The sequence below is a fragment of the Thamnophis elegans genome, chromosome 5 (genome assembly GCF_009769535.1).
Source record: "Thamnophis elegans isolate rThaEle1 chromosome 5, rThaEle1.pri, whole genome shotgun sequence".
Lineage (NCBI taxonomy): Eukaryota > Metazoa > Chordata > Lepidosauria > Squamata > Colubridae > Thamnophis > Thamnophis elegans.
The window spans coordinates 64,864,703-64,886,358 of NC_045545.1; the positions used below are offsets into that span (position 1 = coordinate 64,864,703).

Here is a 21,656-nt window from a genome sequence, read left to right on the forward strand (position 1 = left end):
GACTCGAGTATAAGCCTAGGGTGGGAAATGCAGCAGCTACCGATAAATTTCAAAAATAAAAATAGATACCAATAATGTTTTTGAATATTTATTTCAAAGAAAAACAGTAAACTAGCGGTGTATTCAATGAAATACTTCACTCACCTCATGATGCTGATGTCCCGCTGTGATGATGATGTCCCGTGCAGCCGCGGGAGCGATGTCCCGCCTCCTATGACACACGGCACAGTGATTCCTATCATTGGATCACTGTACCAGAGGAGGTGGGACATCGCTATGTGGCTGCTTGCCATAACAAGGAGGAGGTGGGACATTGTTGCGGAGCGGCAGGAGGGGGAGGAAGGGGAATCGTAAGACAGCCCTGCATTACATTAGAACGTGAGTAGGGGGGATGGTGCGGTGCGCGCTGCGCGGCAAACTGACACAGAGGGAGGGGAAACTCACAGGGACACTGGGCCATTCACGAGTGTCACCCAGCGGCATGGCCCCGCCCCTTTTTCTCCTCCATTTCGGGCAAATTTTTCACTGACTCGAGTATAAGCCGAGGCGGCTTTTTTCAGCCCAAAAAGTGGGCTGAAAAACTAGGCTTATACTTGAGTATATACAGTAGGCAAATTCTAACTGGAATAGGCAGTCCTGAAGATATCTTTCAACATTTCACAGGGAGAAAGACATTGGGATACTTTATCTTAAAAACATATCATTAGAGAGTACTACTCTACAACCTTCATTTTTAGGAAAGTTCTTATGGAAGTTAGCTCACAAACAATCTTGGATGAAATAAATTATCTTCCTATACTTGGATTTCAATTCGGTTAACAATTCTAATTAAATTTACAGGTTCTTTTTCGTTATATAATTTGTTACTTTTGGCATCTATGAAATTCAGAATATATTAATTGTAACTATGACAACTGGACAGGACATCTTCTGGCAAATCAGGAAAAGCAAAGAAAGGAGTGGAAGTTTTATTTTAGTTACTTACAGCCAGATTCTTTCAGCTTTACTAGTGCAATATGAAGTAACCTTAGTAAACTTCAGTCAAATCAAGTCATAATGAGGGAAGGTAAGAGGGGCTACCGAGTATAAATAGCTCTTCCTAACATAAAACAAAGACTTCATTGTACTCCATGTGCAGAATCAATACATGAATTCAAGAAACACTTCAATGTGTTTCTGGAAAAGGAGGGGCTTGAGTGGTCTGGAGGAAAAGCAGGAAAGTAGGATTAAGATAAATTAAAATGTGGTTGGCATATTGGGCTGGATGGCCCCTTCCTGCTCCTATCATCTTGTACAATTTTTAAGGCAGGCTCAGCTACAAATCAGGATTTTATACTGAACAAACAAGTCTTAGATGTACTGGGATTACAGTGTCCCTTCAACATGAGAGCAATGTTTTGTTTAAAATAAACGTTTATTTGCCACAAGGAATACTAATTTCAAAATCCGATCTTTGCACACATTTTCGACAAGATTTAAACTCTCCTTGAAATTTTTAAAGAAATGAAGGTCAGGGATAAGTAAACATTAAAAATGGTTTAGATATCTCAGCAAGTTGTAGGTATGCTTCTTTCTATTTCATATTGCACAAATTAATGTATATATAGATGATATTCAAAATTTGTTTTCATTGTACAATTTTAGATGGCTCTTTATGTGAGTTTTGAAGCATTCAACAGAATAATACTATTGAAAGTTAGTGAATTATATATATTATCCCCTGGAAAAGCAAGAAAAAGGGACAAGAGAAAAAAGATCCATCCCTTCAATCTAAGATTTCATTTGCTGTGGAGACAGTAAGAAAATGAATTAACATGTGAGAATGCTAAGGATAAAGGCTTTCCTATTTTTTATTGTGTGTAGAAGGTATCAAGTCAAGGTTCCCCCAGGAAGGACAGTAGACCACAAGATAATTGTATAATGTTAGTACTTACTGTGAGAAAAGAGAATATGTTATGTAACTAATTATTGACTCTAAAAAACATACTTTGCAAGTTCAGGTGCTTTTCAGAAAAGACAGTCATCTATACACAAAGTAAAAATAAGCATCATGGAGAGAATGTATTCCAAGATCAGGAGAAAGAACAATGATATCAAATGTAGTTTCTCCTACTGGTTTCCTAGTTTCCAATTACAGCATTGACTACATAGGCTTCCAAACAACAAAATCAGGGGGAAAAATAATTTCTCGAATTGTAAAAATAACTTATATGATCATAAAAGTGGGCAAGGGTATGGACTCAAAAGAAGAGACCACAATAGTACAGAATCTATTGCTGAAAGAAAGAAATACATTAAAAATGGCCATGCCATGCCCGTTTTGTATAAATCTGAGAACACAAGCATGTACGTAACTACAGTACCATTGACTTCCTAAAGTACCACTGGTGTCTAAACCAGTGGTGCTATTCAGCCAGTTCTATCCAGTTTGGGTGAACTGGTAGCGGTAGCAGCGGGAAGCTCCACCCACACACCTGGACGTCATCACGTCCTGCTTTTTTATGCTCTGCGCATGTGCGGAAGGTCCTCCGCATGCACAGAGGTGGCATGTGTGCTCATATTTGCAAACTGGTAGTGAAGGTAAGTTGATTTCACCCCTGGTCTAAACAGCTTTCAGAACCATAAACCATTAAAATGCTGAGAGTCTGTGCCACAAGTTATAGCGTAAAGATAATAATTGGAATATAATGAAAAGAAATAGCCTGGAAAATGCTCCCATCTAGTACCCGAGAAAGAGGTTTGCATCATCTTTTCATTGAGGCAACTGAAAAAGTAACTGAGAAAAATCAGCATGGTCTACTTAACAGAATTTACTGCTAGGTTTTTACCAAAATGCTTAGTTCTAGAACAGAGAATGAATAATTTTGTAGAACTGGCACTTCACATTAGCAGAGGGGAGATTTACTATGGATTCACAATGATTCAAAGTAGGCAGAAATGCATCACTTACTTGAATAAGGCCATTTAAAGGTATGCTGGTTTTTGCCATTTTAAAAAAATTATGTAAAGTGGGCATTAGAGCTTATGGTATCATTTTTCTTCCTGCTTCAACATGGTAGCAAAACATGCTGTCAATTTTCAAAGTTTGAGGGCTGCAGAACATAAGTACAGATCCCGTGGCACGACAAAACCGCGCTACGCAAAATAGCGGAGATTAAATCGCGTCGCTAAAGCCGCGATGTCATCACCGCGCGTCATCACCGCTGCTCCAACAGCGCGGTGACAGAAGGGCGTTCTACATGTTTTTTGCACGGGGCAAAGCGGGCTGCCCAGCAGCAGCAGCCCGCGGGAAGGGTCCAGCACAGTTGCGGGGGGCAGCAGGAAGCCTGCGGGGGGCCCGAGCAGGGCCGCCGACGCCGGTGAAGGAGGACGCGGCAGCGGCAGCGGTTGAGGCTCTCCCGGGGCCGGCGAGGGCTTGCCTGGTGGAGGCAGGCCGCCCTCTTCTTCCTCAACATCTCCTTGGATGGGTGGCCGCCGCCGCCGGGCAAGCCCGCTTCGCCGGCCCCAGGAGAGCCTCAGCCGCTGCGGCGTCCTCCTCCGCCGCCAGCGTCGGCGGCCCCGATCGGGCCCCCCGCAGGCTTCCTGCTGCCCCCCCGGCTGAGCTGGATCCTTCCTGCGGGCTGCTGCTGCTGGGCAGCCCGCTTTGCCCCGTGCCTGCTGCCGCTGTCAGCTGGAGGAGGAGGGCTACCTTTGGAGGCAAAGAACGAAGCATGTAGAATGCCCTTCTGTCACCGTGCTGTTGTCGCGGTGGTAGGGTCGTTTTTTTCTTAGCGCTTCGGACGCCGCGGATTTGCCTCCGCGCTTATGTCGGCGCGGATAAGGGCATCGCGGTTTTGTGGTGGAACCTACAGGTCCAATGGCATTTCTGATGCCATTGTTTGACCACTTTGCTTTATAACAAAAATGTAGACTTTGTGATTTCAGGATCAATGGTTCCTGAAACCTTAGAGGTGGCCTTCGCAAGAGTTTTAACTTTTGTAACAAATTATAATTTCTACTGACAGAAGAATGGACATAATTGGAAAGTAACTGAATTTGTGTTAACTAAAGTAAATAGTAAATTAAATCAAATTTAAAGATAAATTAAATGAAACTAACTTAATTTTTTGTTCAGGCTAATTCCCTAGCTTTTGGGGTGTAGCTTTTAACCCATTATTTAAGGCCAAATGTGGCCCTTGTTTCAGGGGAAAAAAACACACTCCACTCTTGTACACCATTACTCTAAAAGGTTTCTAACATTTATATTTCTCAGAATATGAGCCAATTTACAGATTACTATGAAGTCCTGTTTCACATTTATATAGAAAGAGATCCTGTAGCATTATATAGACAATTATACCTTGCTTAATGGAAGTTAGGCATAACCTGTTTGTAGCATTCCACCTACAGCAAACTGATTAAGCCACAGAACCTTTAATTAAATGCAAACTTTTGTTTAAATCAAAATGGAACATTATGACCACCAGTTTGGAACAAGATAGGATGATGAGAAGCTAACCTCAAAATATGATTTAATATTCTGATTCTCAAGCTGACATCCACTACATATCCCTATTTGTAATATCAATATCATTTAAAACTGTAATGCAACTCAAAAGAAGAGAAATATAGAAATTCAATGCATAAGCAAAATATTCATGTATATTCAGATAATAAAATAGGATGTGATTACCCATACGCTTACCTTATTGAGTCATATTTATCAAGATGATGGTGGTGGTGATTGAGGTAATTATTGTTTTTCATGCAGTTTACATATTTACATTTTACAAAAATAAAGCCCACGTTTTAGCCCAAGCTCACCGAACTGAATAGCTGGCAGTTTTGACAACTGTGTTTATAAATTGCACAGCCACAGTGAAATTATTTTTTTTAATGATGCCTAATTTTACAATTAACATTTTAAATCACAATATCAAACTATTTTTAATGCTTTTTTAAAAGTTTGGTAGAAAAATCAGAAGTGGAAAAATTAGATAAACACTGGTTAGCCACAAAACTGGACACACCTGGTACGTAACCAACAAAATTAACTTTGAGTTTTAGGGGCAGCAGAATAAAATTTATATATGAAACCAGCCAGCACCAGTAGAATTGCTGAGGCCAAAGGCTTTCTCTTTGTTTTTACAGCTGTGTCAAGTTTTGGTTCCCTCTTGCCAACAATCAAAAGTGCTGAAAGAACCCAGGTTAAAGGGTCCCAACATTTTGCAGCTAAGATTCAAATTGCAACAATTTTAACAGCCAGTCTATGAATTAATATACTGTTTAAAACTAGGAAAAGCATAAGTTGGGAGTGAAAATGCCTTGATTCAAATCATAATGTTCTCACATTGGTAACACCAAATAGCAAGTTGTAAAACTAAAGAAAGTGGTCCTAGCTCAATCTATAATCATGTATCATCCTTACTCTAATTACCTTATCATATTTAGAGACTGTCCATTTCCCTATAAAGTGACTCTATGCATACACTAGCTATGTGTTACCACAACATGCAATTTATTGTAGCAGTTTACTTGCTTTTCCAAATTATTTTCTTGATTTTATGTTCTTCAGCAATGTTATTTTTTAAAGTTGTTCCAAAGTTTGCATTTTAAAAGCTTCATTGAACAACTTATATAGCTGGACCTTGTATTTCTTTATGGCATTTAAACTGTTAGAACTACTAACTATGGCTTTATAGTAATCAATTTATACTGCAGGTTACATACATGAAATAAATTTAGTATCTGGAAATCAAACATTTCTATACTTTGGCTTAGGAAGTTTATGGACTGTAATTTTTCTTTTAGCCTGGAATGCATCTTTAATTTTTACTGTTTAAAAGAGAGGTTTACTCTCCCTGCTAGAAATTCTTCAATCTTGACAAAAAAGTGAATTGTTCTGAATTAAACAGCAAGTCTTTTTAAAACTAATACACAAGTTGAGTTATTGAGAATTGTTTTTAAATTCAGAAAATACTAATACAATTTATATTATGAGGTAACTTGGACCGAGAAAGAATGACTGGCCCAAGGTCAATCAGCTACACATTATTATTATTGTTGTTGTTATTACTTTTCATAGTACTATTAAGTTAAGTAGTATTTATTAAATTATTTTCATATAATATTTGGGATTTCAAGTTTAAAACAATCTGGGATTTTCTACTAGCAACATCTTTCCATTTCTGGAATAATAATGAATAAAGCATTGCATCACAACTACTGCTGGTGTGTGTGTGTGTGTGTGTGTGTGTGTGTGTGTGTGTAACATTTATAGAAAAGGCTCAGGGCATGAGTTAAGATGAAGTAATTTGCCAGTCCGAGCAATACTGCTATTAGTCATACTACACATTGGCCTCCAATTTTTCCTCACATATCGTTAATATAATTATATTGTGCATTCTTGAACAAAGTAGAATGAAGAAGATACTTAAGTGACCAATGAATCCATATCAAGAAATACTCACTCCCATAACCTTCCCACGTTGCTCAGCATCTTCCCACATAGCATATACTATATAGTAACACATGTATTTTCCTGCTCGGCCCTCTTGTTTCATTCGTACTAAGCACATCCTAGAGGAAAGCAAATCATTTTTTAAAAATACAGACACATACAAAAATAAAGATGGAAAATATATTGAAAAGAAATTACCCAAAAATGAAACAAAGGTTTAAGAGAATAGAAAAAAATTCTGATTTTAAGTGTATATTACATAGTAAATTCACTTTGGGATATAAAATAACACAACTTCCAGTGAGCATTCCATAGAACACAGCCACAACATTCTACAGATCACAGGAAAGTGGCTGATTAATTTATGTTACCTCTTTTAGTTGTCTTCCAGCTATAGGGCTGCAATATTAATAAATTATCAAAAAGACAGCAGAGAAAATCTATTCAGAATCTGACTTCTAGACACATGTACTTAAAACCCCTATTGTTTTCAATTAATGTTTAATCCCAGGCAAACAAAAGACTGGAGCCACAGATTCAATTCATTAGAATCAATATTCAACTAAACATGAAAATCAGGCTGTCTCCTAAAATGAGAATACGTAAGGTTACTATATATCTTTTGGTACAAAACTGGAACAGTATCAATTCTTCCAAGTAAAGAATCAATTCCTTTGAAAAAGAGAACAAATCCAATGTAGCAAGGACTTTCAATTTCTGTGCTAAAACAGTGTCGCTGTCAGCTCTGGAGATCATCTTTTTCTTTGGATCTTCAGGGCTACACTTAGTGCTGTGGGAAACTGGGAGGGTGGATTGCATTGAGTTGAGGAGATATATAACCATAATAAAATTCCGTTCTCTGAGAGCCAAGGACATTCAGCCTGCACCTGGAGTAGCGTGACTGGGAGGCATCTCCAGTTGTGACGGTGCATTGATTGAACCATGTGATGGACATGTAGGTGCAGGGGAAAGGGCATGGACTTTCTTTTGGGTGGGGAAAACCTGGATGCTTTCAGATTCCGGTTTTCCCGAATATGACATCTGTAATAAAATGGAGCTTTGAGGAACTTCTCGCCTTGAGTCTTCTTGCGTTGGGGGTGGTGTTACTTGGTACCCTGACCTCCACTCTTGAAGCTGACAATTCAGTGTATTAAAAGAGGTGTATTCTTCATGGGTTATTCTGAATTTGGGATTTTGACAATATTTTGAAAGTACTATGTGGGTGGTAATATATACAATATAGACACAATTAAACTAGCATGAAACACAGGTAGGAAATACAATCTAAATGTGTAAGAAATAGTTGTTTTGCTTCTTTTGGTACATTTTTATAAATTTTCAGGGATTGGCAAAATAAAAATGCCCCTCCTAGAGAAAAAGGTTAATGCTAGAGTTTGTGTTAAAACAATATCAAATGGCACCATTTTAAAGTTGAGACATGGAGCATTCTTAGTGTATCAGATCTTGCTGGTGGAAAAACTTTGACTTGCACAAGGAAGCTTACTGGCAACCAACTGAAGCGCAATAGGATTATAAATCAGATGGAGTTTCCAAGTATTCTTCAATGGCAACCCTATGTAGAGCACACCATGCATATTTGTGTGTGGCAAAAGTATATGAATTTCTAGGATTATCAGATCATGTGAAGGGGAAATCAGAGTAAGATGTTTCAATTAATTGAATAATAATCAGATGGGAGGATGGGAGGAACAGAATTCTAGGGATTCAATAGCCTTGGCTGGATCTAGCATTTGTACCTTCAACTAACAATACAAAGCTGTCAGAGAATAAGTAAATTCTTGCTGGCTTGCTAAGGTCTTCAAAATGGCAGACTTCCACTAAGCTCTTTTTGTTGTTGAGCCAGGATGGACGTATTTAGAATAGAATAACAGAGTTGGAAGGGACCTTGGAGGTCTTCTAGTCCAACCCCCTGCTTAGGCAAGAAACCTTACACCACTTTAAACAAATGGTTACCCAACATCTTCTTAAAAACTTCCAGTGTTGGGGCATTCACAACTTCTGGAGTCAAGTAGTTCCACTGATTAATTGTTCTAACTGTCAAGAAATTTCTCCTTAGTTCGAAGTTGCTTCTCTCCTTGATTAGTTTCCACCCATTGCTTCTTGTTCTACCCTCAGGTGCTTTGGAGAATAGTTTGACTCCCTCTTCTTTGTGGCAACCCCTGAGATATTGGAACACTGCTATCATGTCTCCCCCAGTCCTTCTTTTCATTAAACTAGACATACCCAGTTCCTGCAACCGTTCTTCATATGTTTTAGCCTCCAGTCCCCTAATCATCTCTGTTGCTCTTTCTAGAGTCTCCACATCTTTTTTTACATTGTGGTGACCAAAACTGGATGCAGTACTCCAAGTGTGGCCTTACCAAGGCATTATAAAGTGGTATTAACACTTCATTATTTGTTGCAGAATGTTATCTCACACCATGATCCATCTTCTCATGATAACAAGAAAAGAATACTTCTCTTCCTGACATTTCCCTCCAGCACACTGTGTTGTTATAGCCCTTTATTGGACAGCAATTTTCAATTGGAGTACAGTTCTGCCACAAGATGTGGCAGTAAACTAATACCATCTAGTTGGAGGGACTGAGGCATACAACTATAACTACTGTCCCACCACTCCTCCAATTACCATGTTTAAAAAATGGGATTTGACAAGGAATTTGAACACAAAATCTATCAGTAACTTTTTAAAATAGCTCTGTGCTGCTCAGTCCTGAGAAAATAAAGATCTGCTTTTAAAGAGCTGTAAATTGGTGACTCTACGCAATCCTGACACACACCTTTCTGGAAGCAAAGACAAAGCCTTGCATAGTTCTAATTTTAAAAAAAATCACAGAAACCAATGCAATTAGCACTGTCTGAAATAAAAATCTATACTAATTCCCAACGTGCCTTTAATCCAATGCTTGAAAAGTTGCAGTGAATTTAGATGCATTGTGCTGTCACCCAGCAATTTAGCAACACTCTGAATGAGGTCATGGAAACTGGAATGAGTCTCCCATTTACATTAACTGCCACTTGAGATTAAAATGACAGACTTTCTAGCCAGATCAACACAGCTGCAAAACTTATTTTTTTACCATAAGGCTACATTTAAACATTCAGTTAGTACTTTTATAAGTTTTTGAAATTTTCTTTGCCCACTTATTAATTTCTTAAGTGAAGGTTCCCCTGTATTATCATAGTTTAGAAATCAGATATACTTGCTTTGATATCCATTTTTCCAAATTCATATTTCATAATTTACACAGCTTCTCAATTCATAAACAAAGATTTTACCATGCTCTAGTGCTGACTTCTCTCCTCAGACTTGACAAATTAATCATTGTTACATATATCAATGTATTTTCTTTCCATACATTAGCCAAATTCTTTCCTCAATGAATTCCAGGCAATCCCTGGAACTGAAGCCCTGAGCAGATCTAGGTAGCAAGGCTAGGAAAGTTAGAAATGGACTAGGTAACATGTGTTATTAACTTCCTTCCTTCCATCCGTCACTCCTCACTATCAGCCATGCTTCCTGGGAATCTTGGGAGTTAACTGGTGAAGGACTTTTCTTGAAGCTAAAGTTGTATACATCACCAAAACTATTTTGATTCTGATAAATATAACACTGTATGGCATAATAGGAAATGCTGACATTTCCCCCTAAAACAAGTACAGATTTTTAATTCACATATTCATTCTTATACTTCCTTCATTATAATAAGGATATCACTGTTTCTTACTTTAACCTATCATCCCTTTTTAACTCATTTTTTGGGGGAAAAAATTGACAAAATAAATTGCAGCGACTATTTGTTTGATGTTGCCCATCTTCAAAAATATGGAAATAGCCAAGCCATTATTTTTAGAATAAGGTTTATACTAATGTTCACTAACTTGAGAACTGGTATTACTAACCTACGTAAGAGGTAGTTCTAAGTAAACTTCACAATTGCATTTATACTTTATGAAAACAGAAAAAAATATAGGAACATTCTTTTTAAAAGTCATAAGTTTATTTATGGTAGCATGTTCCAATTAGGTTTTCATTAAATATGTTTAAAAATAAACATAAGAATTTTTCAAGAAGTACTAACCACAAAAGATATTTATTGTAAAACAATGAAATGTATTGTTAAAATTAATTTGGCATTATTTTTACAAAACAATCTGCATCTAATGTAATTAATTTCTAAAAAGGCAGACAAATGGAAAATAATGATTCCTTCCTTTATATTTATTATTATATCATTCTGTCCTTTGCAAGCACCTAACTTTAGATAAAAATTGAGTTTTGCCTAGTTATTTTTCTTGGATGATTATTTAACTAACGAAGGAAAAAATCACTTTGAGGTCTTAAATATTCCACAAGTAACCAGCTGTAGTTAAGGTTTTAGAGGTGAAAATGTAAATGTTAATGCTGTAATTTGTTAAAGGCTTCTGACAACTAGTAAGTCAAGTCACCACAAGTTCTCACAATTCAAAGAACTCCTACGTAAATGTGAGCTTTTCCTAAAAACAGATAAATGAAAGACCTTTCCATTCAGGCTGAATGAAGCTTTTAGAGTAGAGTGAAGAAACTATTAGAAATAGCATGTTGAAGTTTTTTTTAACAAAAAAAAAATCTGGCACACATTTAACATGGTTTAGCCAAGTGACAATTTTCTCCTTTTCTTGATACAAAAATTGTAGTAGATGAAATTTTAAGGAGCTTTACTTACCAGACATGAAGCTGTGCTATTAAAAACCAAGAGTTGAAAGTGTCAGGGATCTGTAATTCTTAAAAATGAATGTGGTGAGTGAAAATGTATTTTATACTTAAACATTTAAAAACATACATGAATTGGCTTGCATACACATCTACTCTGTGCATACAAGGAGAAAAAAGTCTGCACATATGCATGTGCGTACTTAAGGTAATTCTTTTTTTCCAGTGCTAGATTGACACGTAAGCCTATAAAACTTGTGAGGAGCTGGAGGAGATCAGGGCTTTGGTGCTGGTGAATAAAACTATCCATGTATATTAACATGGTGAGTCAGTATTTTAATGCTTGAGTTAGTAGGAATATGTTGGACTCTGCAATTTGCTTTTTGATAAACTAGTACTTTGTGACAAACCACATGATAGATTTTAAGCAATGTGGTATAAAAAAAATTGTGCATATCATATAATTACCATAAATTATCACTGGGCATTACTTAACGTAGGAATTCAAAGTCAGCAATCTTTCTAGGCAACATATTATGAGCTTTCACAATGGTGTTAAATGCTCTGTCCAAAGCCTTTATGAAATCTGACTCGGTGATTAAATAATCCCAGGAGATTTTAGTGATTTTATATTCAGATTTTTAGTCAAATATCTGGAAGTTGAAGACAACCAATTCAAAGATGACCTGGGCAAGCTTTTTAAGCAACTGTACCAAATATTTCAAGGGATGCATAATTCCTTTTAAGGAATAATATTTCATTTTTATTGGGGCATGTTGTGAAGCATCACTTTGAATGTTACAATTCTATTAATCATAGACCTCTTGTGGGTCTCCTGGAGGGATAAGAGAACATGATCTGGGATGGTGCCCCCCTTCCCAGACCAGACAGCACTTCCCTTAAATGTCTAGCAATGGTTTTTACAGAAACAGGAAGTTAACAGTCTGACACCACCCTGTAGCCCGTGTCTGTCTGTCATGGTCTCACATCCTTCTTGCTTTTTCTGCTGGAGCCCAAGTAAACTAACTGAGTAGAATTGAGGGATAGTTCTGAATTGACTCTGACAACTGCCTTTACTTCGGTGCTAACAGAGATAACAGAAATCCTATTTCTTTCCCATTTCAAGATTGGAGATGAGTGAAAATAATAAGGGTGTAAATAATCATAATAGATTCTAACACATTGCAATTCAGAAATGTACAACCTATACATATCTAAGTTATGTAACCTACAATCAGTCTTCCATGAAATCTTCATCTGCAAAACCAACCTATCTTCCCCTCCCTTTCCGTTTCCCTTTCCCATCCCAATATATTTAAATCTTACACCAGTTAAGCTACTCCTATATCTGATGAAGTGAACAGCATCTCACAAAAACTTATGCCCTAGAATAAAATTTCTTAGCCTCAGTGAGCAAAGAAATCAGTGCTCAGTTGTAATGGTAGTTATTTTTTTCATATATATTTTGTTTAAATAAATTGTCAAGTGGATATAAATAATTTCCTTCATCTTCTTTTCAGTATGCATTATGTGACTGTGTGATAGTCCTTACAAAGCAACTCAGAGGACGTAAATGGCAAGATCTGAGTTTTGTAAGCTGTCCTATTTCTATCACAATAACAGGATAGCAAGAAGAGAGGAGAGGAGGCTGGAGAACTTACTGTTAAAGAATTCTTCATAGTCTATTTTGTCCACGCAACATGTATACATGCGTAGTGCTGCTATTCTAATTTTCTGAACAGAAAAAACAATTAGGCTTAATACAATGTTATGTCATTTCTATTTTTCACTAAAGAAACTTCTGCAAAAATACACAAATGTTCCTCTATATTTTGGATATTCACATTTACATACCATTTATTATTAGTTAAATATGCATTATTTATTTATTAAACCAATTTATATAGCTGCCCATCTCACAAACAGCAAAAGGACAGTATACAAAATAAAAACCCAACTAAAAGGATCATTGTACCACAATATATTAAGCTAGTTATATAATTTCATTGAACAATATTCAGTTTAGAATAACTTAATTAGCAATACTTCATTTCCACTAACATATGCCTTCAAATTCATTTAATTTCTGAGATGTTTAGCTTCACAGTCTAAACTGAATTTAGGAGAATTTTGAATAATTACACTGGATTTTAAAGCATTATTCAATCCCATGCCATTATATCAACAGATCAGGCAAGCAAATTCATAATGCGTTTGCATAATTGTATTTAGAACTCATTCATCCAATTTATATTTTTTCCTATTCCAAACATGCTAATTCTTCACTGATACCATTATCATAAAAGTAGAAGGGTCATTTAGTTATAAATGGGCTAAAGGCACACAGTGTCTAACCCTAATATCAGTACAAGAATCCAAATTGAAATATTCTTTTCATATTTTGTTTTATCCTATTATTTAAATGGAATCTGCTTTCCTGTAACTTCAGAGCATTATTCTCTATCCTGTACCCTGAGGCTAGATCAATCAGGGATTGTGAGGTGAATTGGTTTTTTTTAAAAACTATTTTGGAATGTTCTTTATTTTAATTGGAGTCTTTAAAAAAAAAAGATTTCCCTATACAATAAGTTGCTGGTTTGCAACAAAACAGAGATGCAGAGTCCCAACAATATGACATTTATTCTAACAATAGAATTTTTCTGAGCATTGTTTCAGATTCAGAATTTAAAGTTGAAACAGCCTATTTCAAATTCCAAACAATTATTTCACATTTATAATGTATTCTGCACTGCGATCATGACCATGATTAAAAGCTACTGAAAGACCACTCAAAAGATCAGAAAAGAAGAAAAACATTAAGTCAATCCATAGCATGTTTTGTCACAATTAAACATGCAGAAAATATTCAGCCAAAATTAGCTTTTTGATTTTCAAGTATTAACAGCTGCAGTCTTATAAATATCCTTATCTCAATGTATGCCAAGGATAATTCAATGCTTCTGAATAAACATGAATAGGATTATTCTATAAAATACAGTCATCACTTCTCTGGACTAGGAATTTGGTGTTGCATCAAAATGTAGACCAAATACAAGTAAGTTTATGAAGAAGATCAGATTTAAGAAGAAAAATATTTACCCATTTTTTATATTTTAGTGGCCCTGTAAATCCCATTGCTTCTATTATCTTTGTGAAAGTTCCTACTTTCTCTTCAGATGGCTGAGCGGAACTTCTAAAAACCTGTAGTAAAAGCAAAAAGTTATAAAACTCACATTTGGATTCATAAATTTCAAAAAGTTAAAACTATATTCAGCTCTAAATGCCAGATCTGAGTTGACACAATTTTTCCCATTATTTTCCAATGATTATTTTTGCAAAAATGAAGCAAAAATATACTTTCCACCTATATGTTGAACCCAATTAATGTAGACCCTGGAGACATCCCATCTATGGTAGATTTCGCTTGTATCCCTTTGCTGCACAATCTGAATCCCAATTAGCTATGAAATAAGTTGAAACTGACACAAATAAATGGTACCCACCATTCTTTATCCCACACTACGTAGAGCAGACATTTTGCTTTTGATGTATGACTTAACATATTCTTGTAATTGAGATTCTTTGAGAAAAAGGAGAGGGGTACCAATACTTTTGGCCATGTCTATACTTGGATATACTGTAGAAGCAATGTATCAAGTTGGATGAGAAAATATTTGCCATATTTCTCTTCTCCAACAAAAGCTACGCATAGATAGTCCTCGACATGACCAGAATTGAGCCCAAAATTAATGTTGCTAAGCGAAACATGTTAAGTGAGTTTTGTCCCATTTTATGATCTTTCTTGCCACAGTTGTTAAGCGAATTACTGCAGCTGTTAAGGTAACACAGTTGTTAAGTGAATGTTGCTTCCTCAATGACTTGGCTTGTCAGAAGTTTGCAAAAGGAGAGCACAAGACCCCAGGACGCTGCAACCATCATAAATATGAACCAGTTGCCAAGCACCTGAATTTTAATCACATGACCATGGGGATGCTGCAAGTATGAAAAATGGTCGTAAGTCACTTTTCAGTGTCACTGTAATATCGAATGGTCACTAAACAAATGGTTGCAAGTTAAAGGCTACCAGTATTTAAAATTTCACATGGACTAAAGGATGCACTGTTTATCTTTAACTTCACATGATTCATTTCTAAGTACTTCTAAATTATTAAAGCTATCTAGATCCTATTTTGTCACTATGTAATTGAAAGAATGTATTGAAAAAAATATGTTGATTATAAACACAATTCCAATAGCAGTTCTGCTGCTACTGATGGGAAAGTAGAGAATTAACATTTACTTCCTAGGTTTTGTAGATTACTTCAATATGGAGACTTGAAATGGTATTAACCAGATTTTTAAAAAATCAAGCACTCCTGAGAAGAAAGAAACCTCCCCAAGTGGATACCACAAAACCTTAAGGTTAATAGAAAAATAAAGCTGATTTGAGTGCCTTAAGAAAGGCTGGCTGGAAGGCTGCTGTACAATCCTCCAAAGTTAGAGACTTTCAAAGCACGGACAGTAGGTGCTTTGGCCACAACCAAAAACATCTGTTTAACTGTTTATTAAATTTATAAGCCACCCAATCCCGGAGGACTCCGGGCAGCTTACAGAAACAGAAATTAAGAGAAATTAAAAACAGATAAAACACGACAAATGTAAAAAGACACAACATGCACCCAATCTAAGTGGGGCTGGACCTCAATCCAGAGGTCAACAGCCCCAGGCCTGCCAGAATAGCCAGGTCTTAATAGCTTTTCGGAAGGCCATGAGAGTGGGTAGGGTTCGGATCTCTAGGGGTAGCTCATTCCATAGGGCCAGAGCAGCAACAGAGAAGGCCCTACTCTGAGGCGTCGCCAGCTGGCATTGTCCAGCAATGCCATTGTCCGGCATTGTCTACTGTCTAATCCACTGTAGCTGTGCATGGGGAGAACTCAGGGGGCCCTGTTGAAATGTTACTAGATACCCATCTTTGATTACAATGCCTAAGAAAGTCATTGTTTTAATTAGTCATAATAAATAACATATGAAGACATGCAGTTCTGCCTTTAGGCTCTCGCTGCTTTCATCAAAATGATCAAGAGGTTCTTTTTTGAATAATGAAACTCTACCCTTTTGTGAATTTGCGTGACATTATAACACACAAAACAAGTAGCAAGTGTGCCTTGCATCACTCACTGCCCCTCTCTGCAGGTGCCCCTCAAAATCCCTAACTCTGCCTATACTGCTGTTTTTCCTTGTTACGGTAGTCCATTGATGCCTCTGCCTCTAGAATGAGCAAGCACTGTTCAACAAGAATCAGAAATACTGCACGAAGAGCCCTTACGTTACAGTTTTCTTATAAAGATCCAACAAATAGGGAAAGCCCTTTGAAAAACATAATGCTATAAAGATAGCCTCTAAAATTAGGGACTAAAATTTGTGTTTTCCTACACAAATCCAGAAATCTCCACATCCAATAAGACCACAACCGAAGCCCAGTATATTTGAACAGCATAATTGTAACAGAAAATGATGCTTTCTCCTGACCTTTGTGTGATGAAATGTTCTGTTTGGTTGTTTTATGGTCCTGATACTTTGTATTAAATTACAGCAAACTTTGGTTAATGGGAACTGGCCAGTGTTGTGTCTCTGATAAAACAACAAAAAGAAAGGACATGAGTATGCAAAAAATAACGCAGAAGAGAAACATTGTTAGTTTAAGAAATAACATAAGCCTGAAAGCTACATACTGGAGTCAACCAATAAAAGTTTAGATCAGAAAGGTCTATGAAGCCTTCAAATCTATGCAAGTGAGCCAGTACTGATTTTTTCCAAACCAAAACTACATACATACAGGCATACTGAAAAAGAAAGAAACCCCCCAGTCTTGTCAAACCACTATAGGCTCACAGAAACTTTATCTTTTATCTTGTTACCCAAAATTTTGTATTCTCCACCTCCAATGGACTATAATTCTCATATTTTTTTAATTCAAGCCTCTCTAACTTCTATATTTTATCTTCTTAATTCCTACTAATACCCCAATCCAGTGGTCTCCAACCTTGGCAGCTTTAAGACCTGTAGACTTCAACTCCCTGGCTGAGGAACTCTGGGAGTTGAAGTCCACAAGTCTTAAAGTTGCCAAGGTTGGAGACCACTGCCCTAATCTATCCTTCACTAACCCCTGTAACACATACTTGATGCAATACTGTCACAAATTGCAGTTCAGCTTATAACAAAGAACAATGTTCTGCATAGCACAGCAGATAAAACTAGTCTTCAGGAATGATAAAGGGAAATACAGTAAATCACATCAGGTTCAAATTATTCAGCAGATTAAAGCTACAGAAAGCACTTCTTTCAACATTCCCACAAAATTCCCACACAATACAGTACATTGATAAAGTTCTCCTACTTTCAGCTATACCTGTAAAAAAATAAGCTATCCAGCAAATTTCCATGGAGAATTCTGCCCCATTATGGTTGAATTCCTACCTGGAGAGAAGCATGTAGCAACCTGCCCCATTGCTGTTGAGCTAATGTTGTTTGTATCAATCCGTTGCATAATGCAATCCAATGAGGTTCCCTAGTACAGTGTATCTAGACAAAGAAAGTAAAAGAGAATGTACCCGTATATCAATGGTCACTCATTTAGAACAAAATTTAAATTCAATATAGTGTATGGCTTAATATAAAATATAAATGTACTGGCCTTCTGAAGATTCTGAATTTCCTAACTATACTTCAACCATATGAAGTTTCAACATATTCAATTACACTTTAAAATGGCAAATTATTATGCAGATTTGTATTCGAGTAACTTTTCAGTGTATGGTTAATATTTTTAGTTTTGTGGGGGTTGGATATACATTCACCTCATGAATCTCAGAAAAAAAATCATCTTTTCAATGGAATATTGTAGGATCCATTGATGCGTGACAGTAATGATATACTGTATATTCTGTGCTGATATCCAGTTATATTAAGTAGAGATATACATGTATCCTATTGTAGTGATATGTGCCTAAATCATCCTGAAATATCCTGTCAACAAACTATACTCTAAAAGGAACACTCATTATAAGATCATAGTAATTTTATAAAATTATAAATTATTCAATAGGTTTTCAATAGCTGTATAACACTTGTAAATGAAGAACATTTCTAATTTCTATTATAGAAATGCCTACTTGGCTGTTATCTGTATAGTATAATATATTATATTTTACAGTGCAATAAAACAATTAACTTGGGGAAACTATTGCATTATGAGAAAATTGAATTATGAGAGTCGTATAATTAAAATGCTATATCGCATTAATAGTGATAATCAAAACAAACACCGCACAACATACAGCTTCCATATAAAAGCATCTTTAAGGATTCAGTATCAATTGCAACCAGCTACAGCTTGAGCCAGAGTAACTCACGGTATAAAACTAAACATGGTTATAATTGCAGGGATAAGATAAACAATCATAGTACTGAATATAAAAAAATTCACTTCCATTAACTGCAGTATTAGGAAAAGTATAAAGAAGTATTTGGATACAAGAGATATTAACTGAGGCAATTATAACGGGATCTAAATGATTTAGTTTAGTAAAATTGTTATTTGCCTCTAGATTATATAAGACACATTTCACTCACTAATAGATATTTAGACCACATATACTGTGATATACCTGCCTTGCAAAATGTTCATATTTCTTCTAACCTTTTAATGTTTATAGTTGCTCTAAGAAAGTCCAAGGAAGAAGCAACCTAGAACTAAGGATAAATTTCCTAACAATTAGAACAATTAATCTGGGGAACAACTTGCCTCCAGAAGTTGTGAGTGCTCCAACACTGAAAGTTTTTAAGAAGAGATTGGACAACCACTTGTCTGAAATGGTATAGGGCTATGATGACGAATCTATGACATGCGTGCAGGTGGCACACGGAGCCATCTCTGCCAGCATGTGAGCAGTCTCTCCAGCTTACCTCCACCATACCTGTGCGTGCGCCTCCCACCGACTACTTGATTTTCAGGTCTCTGCTGCGCATGCGCAGGGTCGCACCTGCATGCATGGAAGATGAGGGGAGCGCCAGGGTCACGCATGCATGCACAGGGGGGTGGGGTGCATTGCATTATGGGTGTGGGCACACACATGTGTTCGTGCGTGTGCATGCTTTGGGCATGCGAGGACAAAAAGATTAGCCATCACTGGTATAGGGTTTCCTGCCCTAGTAGGGAGTTGGACTAGAAGACCTCCAAGCTACCTTCCACTTCTGTTATTCTATTATATATGCTGGCACTATTGCGCAACTAACAGGCAAACCAACAGAAAAGTATTGTGTAGGAAAACCCACACAAAAGTGGTTACAGGAATGTACAGACATGAAAAGAGTAATGGGAGTGCCAAACAAATGCAGAATTAACCATCTCCATTGACATTTCCAAGCAAAAATGATCAATGCTCATCAGTACGCTAGAGGTATAGAATTAAGTGTGTTAATTTTTACGACAATGTTAGGCTCAAAATTCTGCCTTTAGAAGGTGTGTAGGGATGGATTTCTTTAGCCTACCAAATGTATATGGAGATTCTCAGTCATCCAGGTCTTGGTTATCCCAAAGATGTTTTTTCAAGAGGGTTTTTTTGGTTTTCCTTGAAGACATTTTGGTTCTCATCCAAGAAGCTTCTTCAGTGGATGGTGAAGCTTCTTCAGTGGATGGTAGGAAATGGAAGGATTTATACTCCTCCTTGCTAGTCCTTTGCATCCTTTTAGCGAGTCCAGGTGGTCTTAATTTCCAGGTGGCCTTAACAACTCTCTAAAAAGAATCCAAATGACCAGCTGTCTGCAAGGCATATAAATCCTTTCATTCCCCACCATCCAGTCAGAAGTGAAGCAGCTTCTTGGATGAGAAGCGAAATGGGTTTAACTTACCAACTGAACTTCATGCAGGTTAGGAGCTCCTCCTCCTCCTCCTCCTCCTCCTCCTCCTCCTCCAGAAAGGTTATTTTATTTATTTATTTATTTAGCTTGTCAGTCATGTACAAGTTAACAGGAATAAAAACACAGGAAATGGGTACAAATAAATGGGACAGAACAGGGACGTTAGGCATGCTGGTGCACTTATGCACGACCCTACTGACCTCTTAGACATGATGTGAGGTCAACGGTAGACAGTTTATTTCATAGCCACAGGACTCCCACGGACACCCCACAGTTCTGGGGAAGTCCAGTTGCCTCTTGAAAAAGCATCTTTGGGAAAACCATGTCCTGGATGACTGAGAATCTCCATAGACATTTAGGGCAACTACTTGGGCAGGCAGGCCCCTTCTTTGCTCCGACTTGCAGCTGAACACCACCCAGCAATAGGCTGTCAACTGCTTAGAGTCTTAAGGTCAAGGGTCCCCAAACTTGGCAACTTTCAGACTTGTGGACTCCAACTCCCAGAATTCTCCAGCCAGCATAGCATAGCATGGCTGGCTGGAGAATTCTGGGAGTTGAAGTCCATAAGTCTTGAAGTTGCCAAGTTTGAAGACTTCTTGGTCGGCGTGGGCTTGCCATTCATACATCAAGGCTCGCTCTTGACCGAGCAACTAAGGCAATCCCCACCCCCACCCCACCCCCTCTCGGGAAGCCTCCAAACACCGCGCCATCGGTTCCTTAGGAGCAGCGCCCCGGCTAGAATAAGGAAAGAAGATCGCGCAACAAGCAGGTCACGCATCCGACTCACCACGACTTTCACCAGCGCCGCCATCTCCCCGGCGAGACGCGCTTCCGTTTCCGCGGAACGTCCAAGCTCTTCCGTTTCTCCGCCGCTGCCGGGCAAAAGGGAGGACGAGGAGGACGGGGAGAAGAAGAAGGCACGTTCTGGTTGGGCTCGTGGATAATAGCGCGACCGGAGCGCGTTTCCACGGAGATGCCTGTAGAACAGGGGTCCCCAAACTTGGCCACTTGTGGACTTCAACTCCCAGAATTCGCCAGCCAGCATACCTGGAGCATAGCCGGCATAGCCAGCTGGAGAATTCTGGGAGTTGAAGTCCACAAGTCTTAAAGTGGCCAAGTTTGAATACCTCTGCTGTCTAAAACGGCTGCCTTCGCCCGAGCCCTAAGGGGAGCTGAGCTAACAATCGCCGCCTTCTCCTCAGCCACTTGGAGGCCGTCGGGGTGAGGAAAATAGTTCCAAGCCCTTCTTTATGTTCCTCCTTCGTCTCCTATCCGTTGCGCCCTTGATAAGCTTGCCGATGCCTGTGGATGTAAATCGTGCCGCCGCCACTCGCGATCGTGGGGAAACTTGGGGAGAGAACCGTGGGAGGAAAAAAGAATGGGGAAAGGGGAAGGGGGTATTCTGAAGTGCCTTGTGCCATGTGCTGTTCTGCCTTGAAGCCTCCAGGAGCCGAAGAGGCAAAACAAAGATTCCTGAAGAAATCTCCATAGATATTCCTGAAGGGATGTGCAGAATACAAGTAGTCCTCGACTTACAGCAATTCATTTAGTTACCGTTCACAGTTACAAGGGCACTGAAAACAG

At 37.9% G+C, this 21,656-nt stretch overlaps 1 protein-coding gene across 2 annotated transcripts in view; it reads right to left on the bottom strand.

The window, feature by feature from the left end:
• LOC116509035 (ubiquinol-cytochrome-c reductase complex assembly factor 1) overlaps positions 1 to 20,967 on the bottom strand; it is a 32,510-nt gene extending 11,543 nt beyond the window's left edge. Inside the window, exons 1-7 of one of the 2 annotated variants that reach the window (XM_032217919.1) lie at positions 20,860 to 20,967; positions 17,631 to 17,735; positions 16,683 to 16,784; positions 14,253 to 14,354; positions 12,815 to 12,887; positions 11,167 to 11,224; positions 6,450 to 6,558 (exon numbers count right to left, since the gene is read on the bottom strand). In XM_032217919.1, the coding sequence (XP_032073810.1) occupies positions 6,450 to 6,558; positions 11,167 to 11,224; positions 12,815 to 12,887; positions 14,253 to 14,354; positions 16,683 to 16,784; positions 17,631 to 17,735; positions 20,860 to 20,883 (573 nt within the window). In that variant the 5' untranslated portion in view covers positions 20,884 to 20,967. Of the gene's footprint in view, positions 1 to 6,449; positions 6,559 to 11,166; positions 11,225 to 12,814; positions 12,888 to 14,252; positions 14,355 to 16,682; positions 16,785 to 17,630; positions 17,736 to 20,850 lie in introns of both variants that reach the window. The other variant, XM_032217918.1, reaches the window with a different exon arrangement.
• Between the last annotated feature and the right edge of the window lie 689 nt (positions 20,968 to 21,656).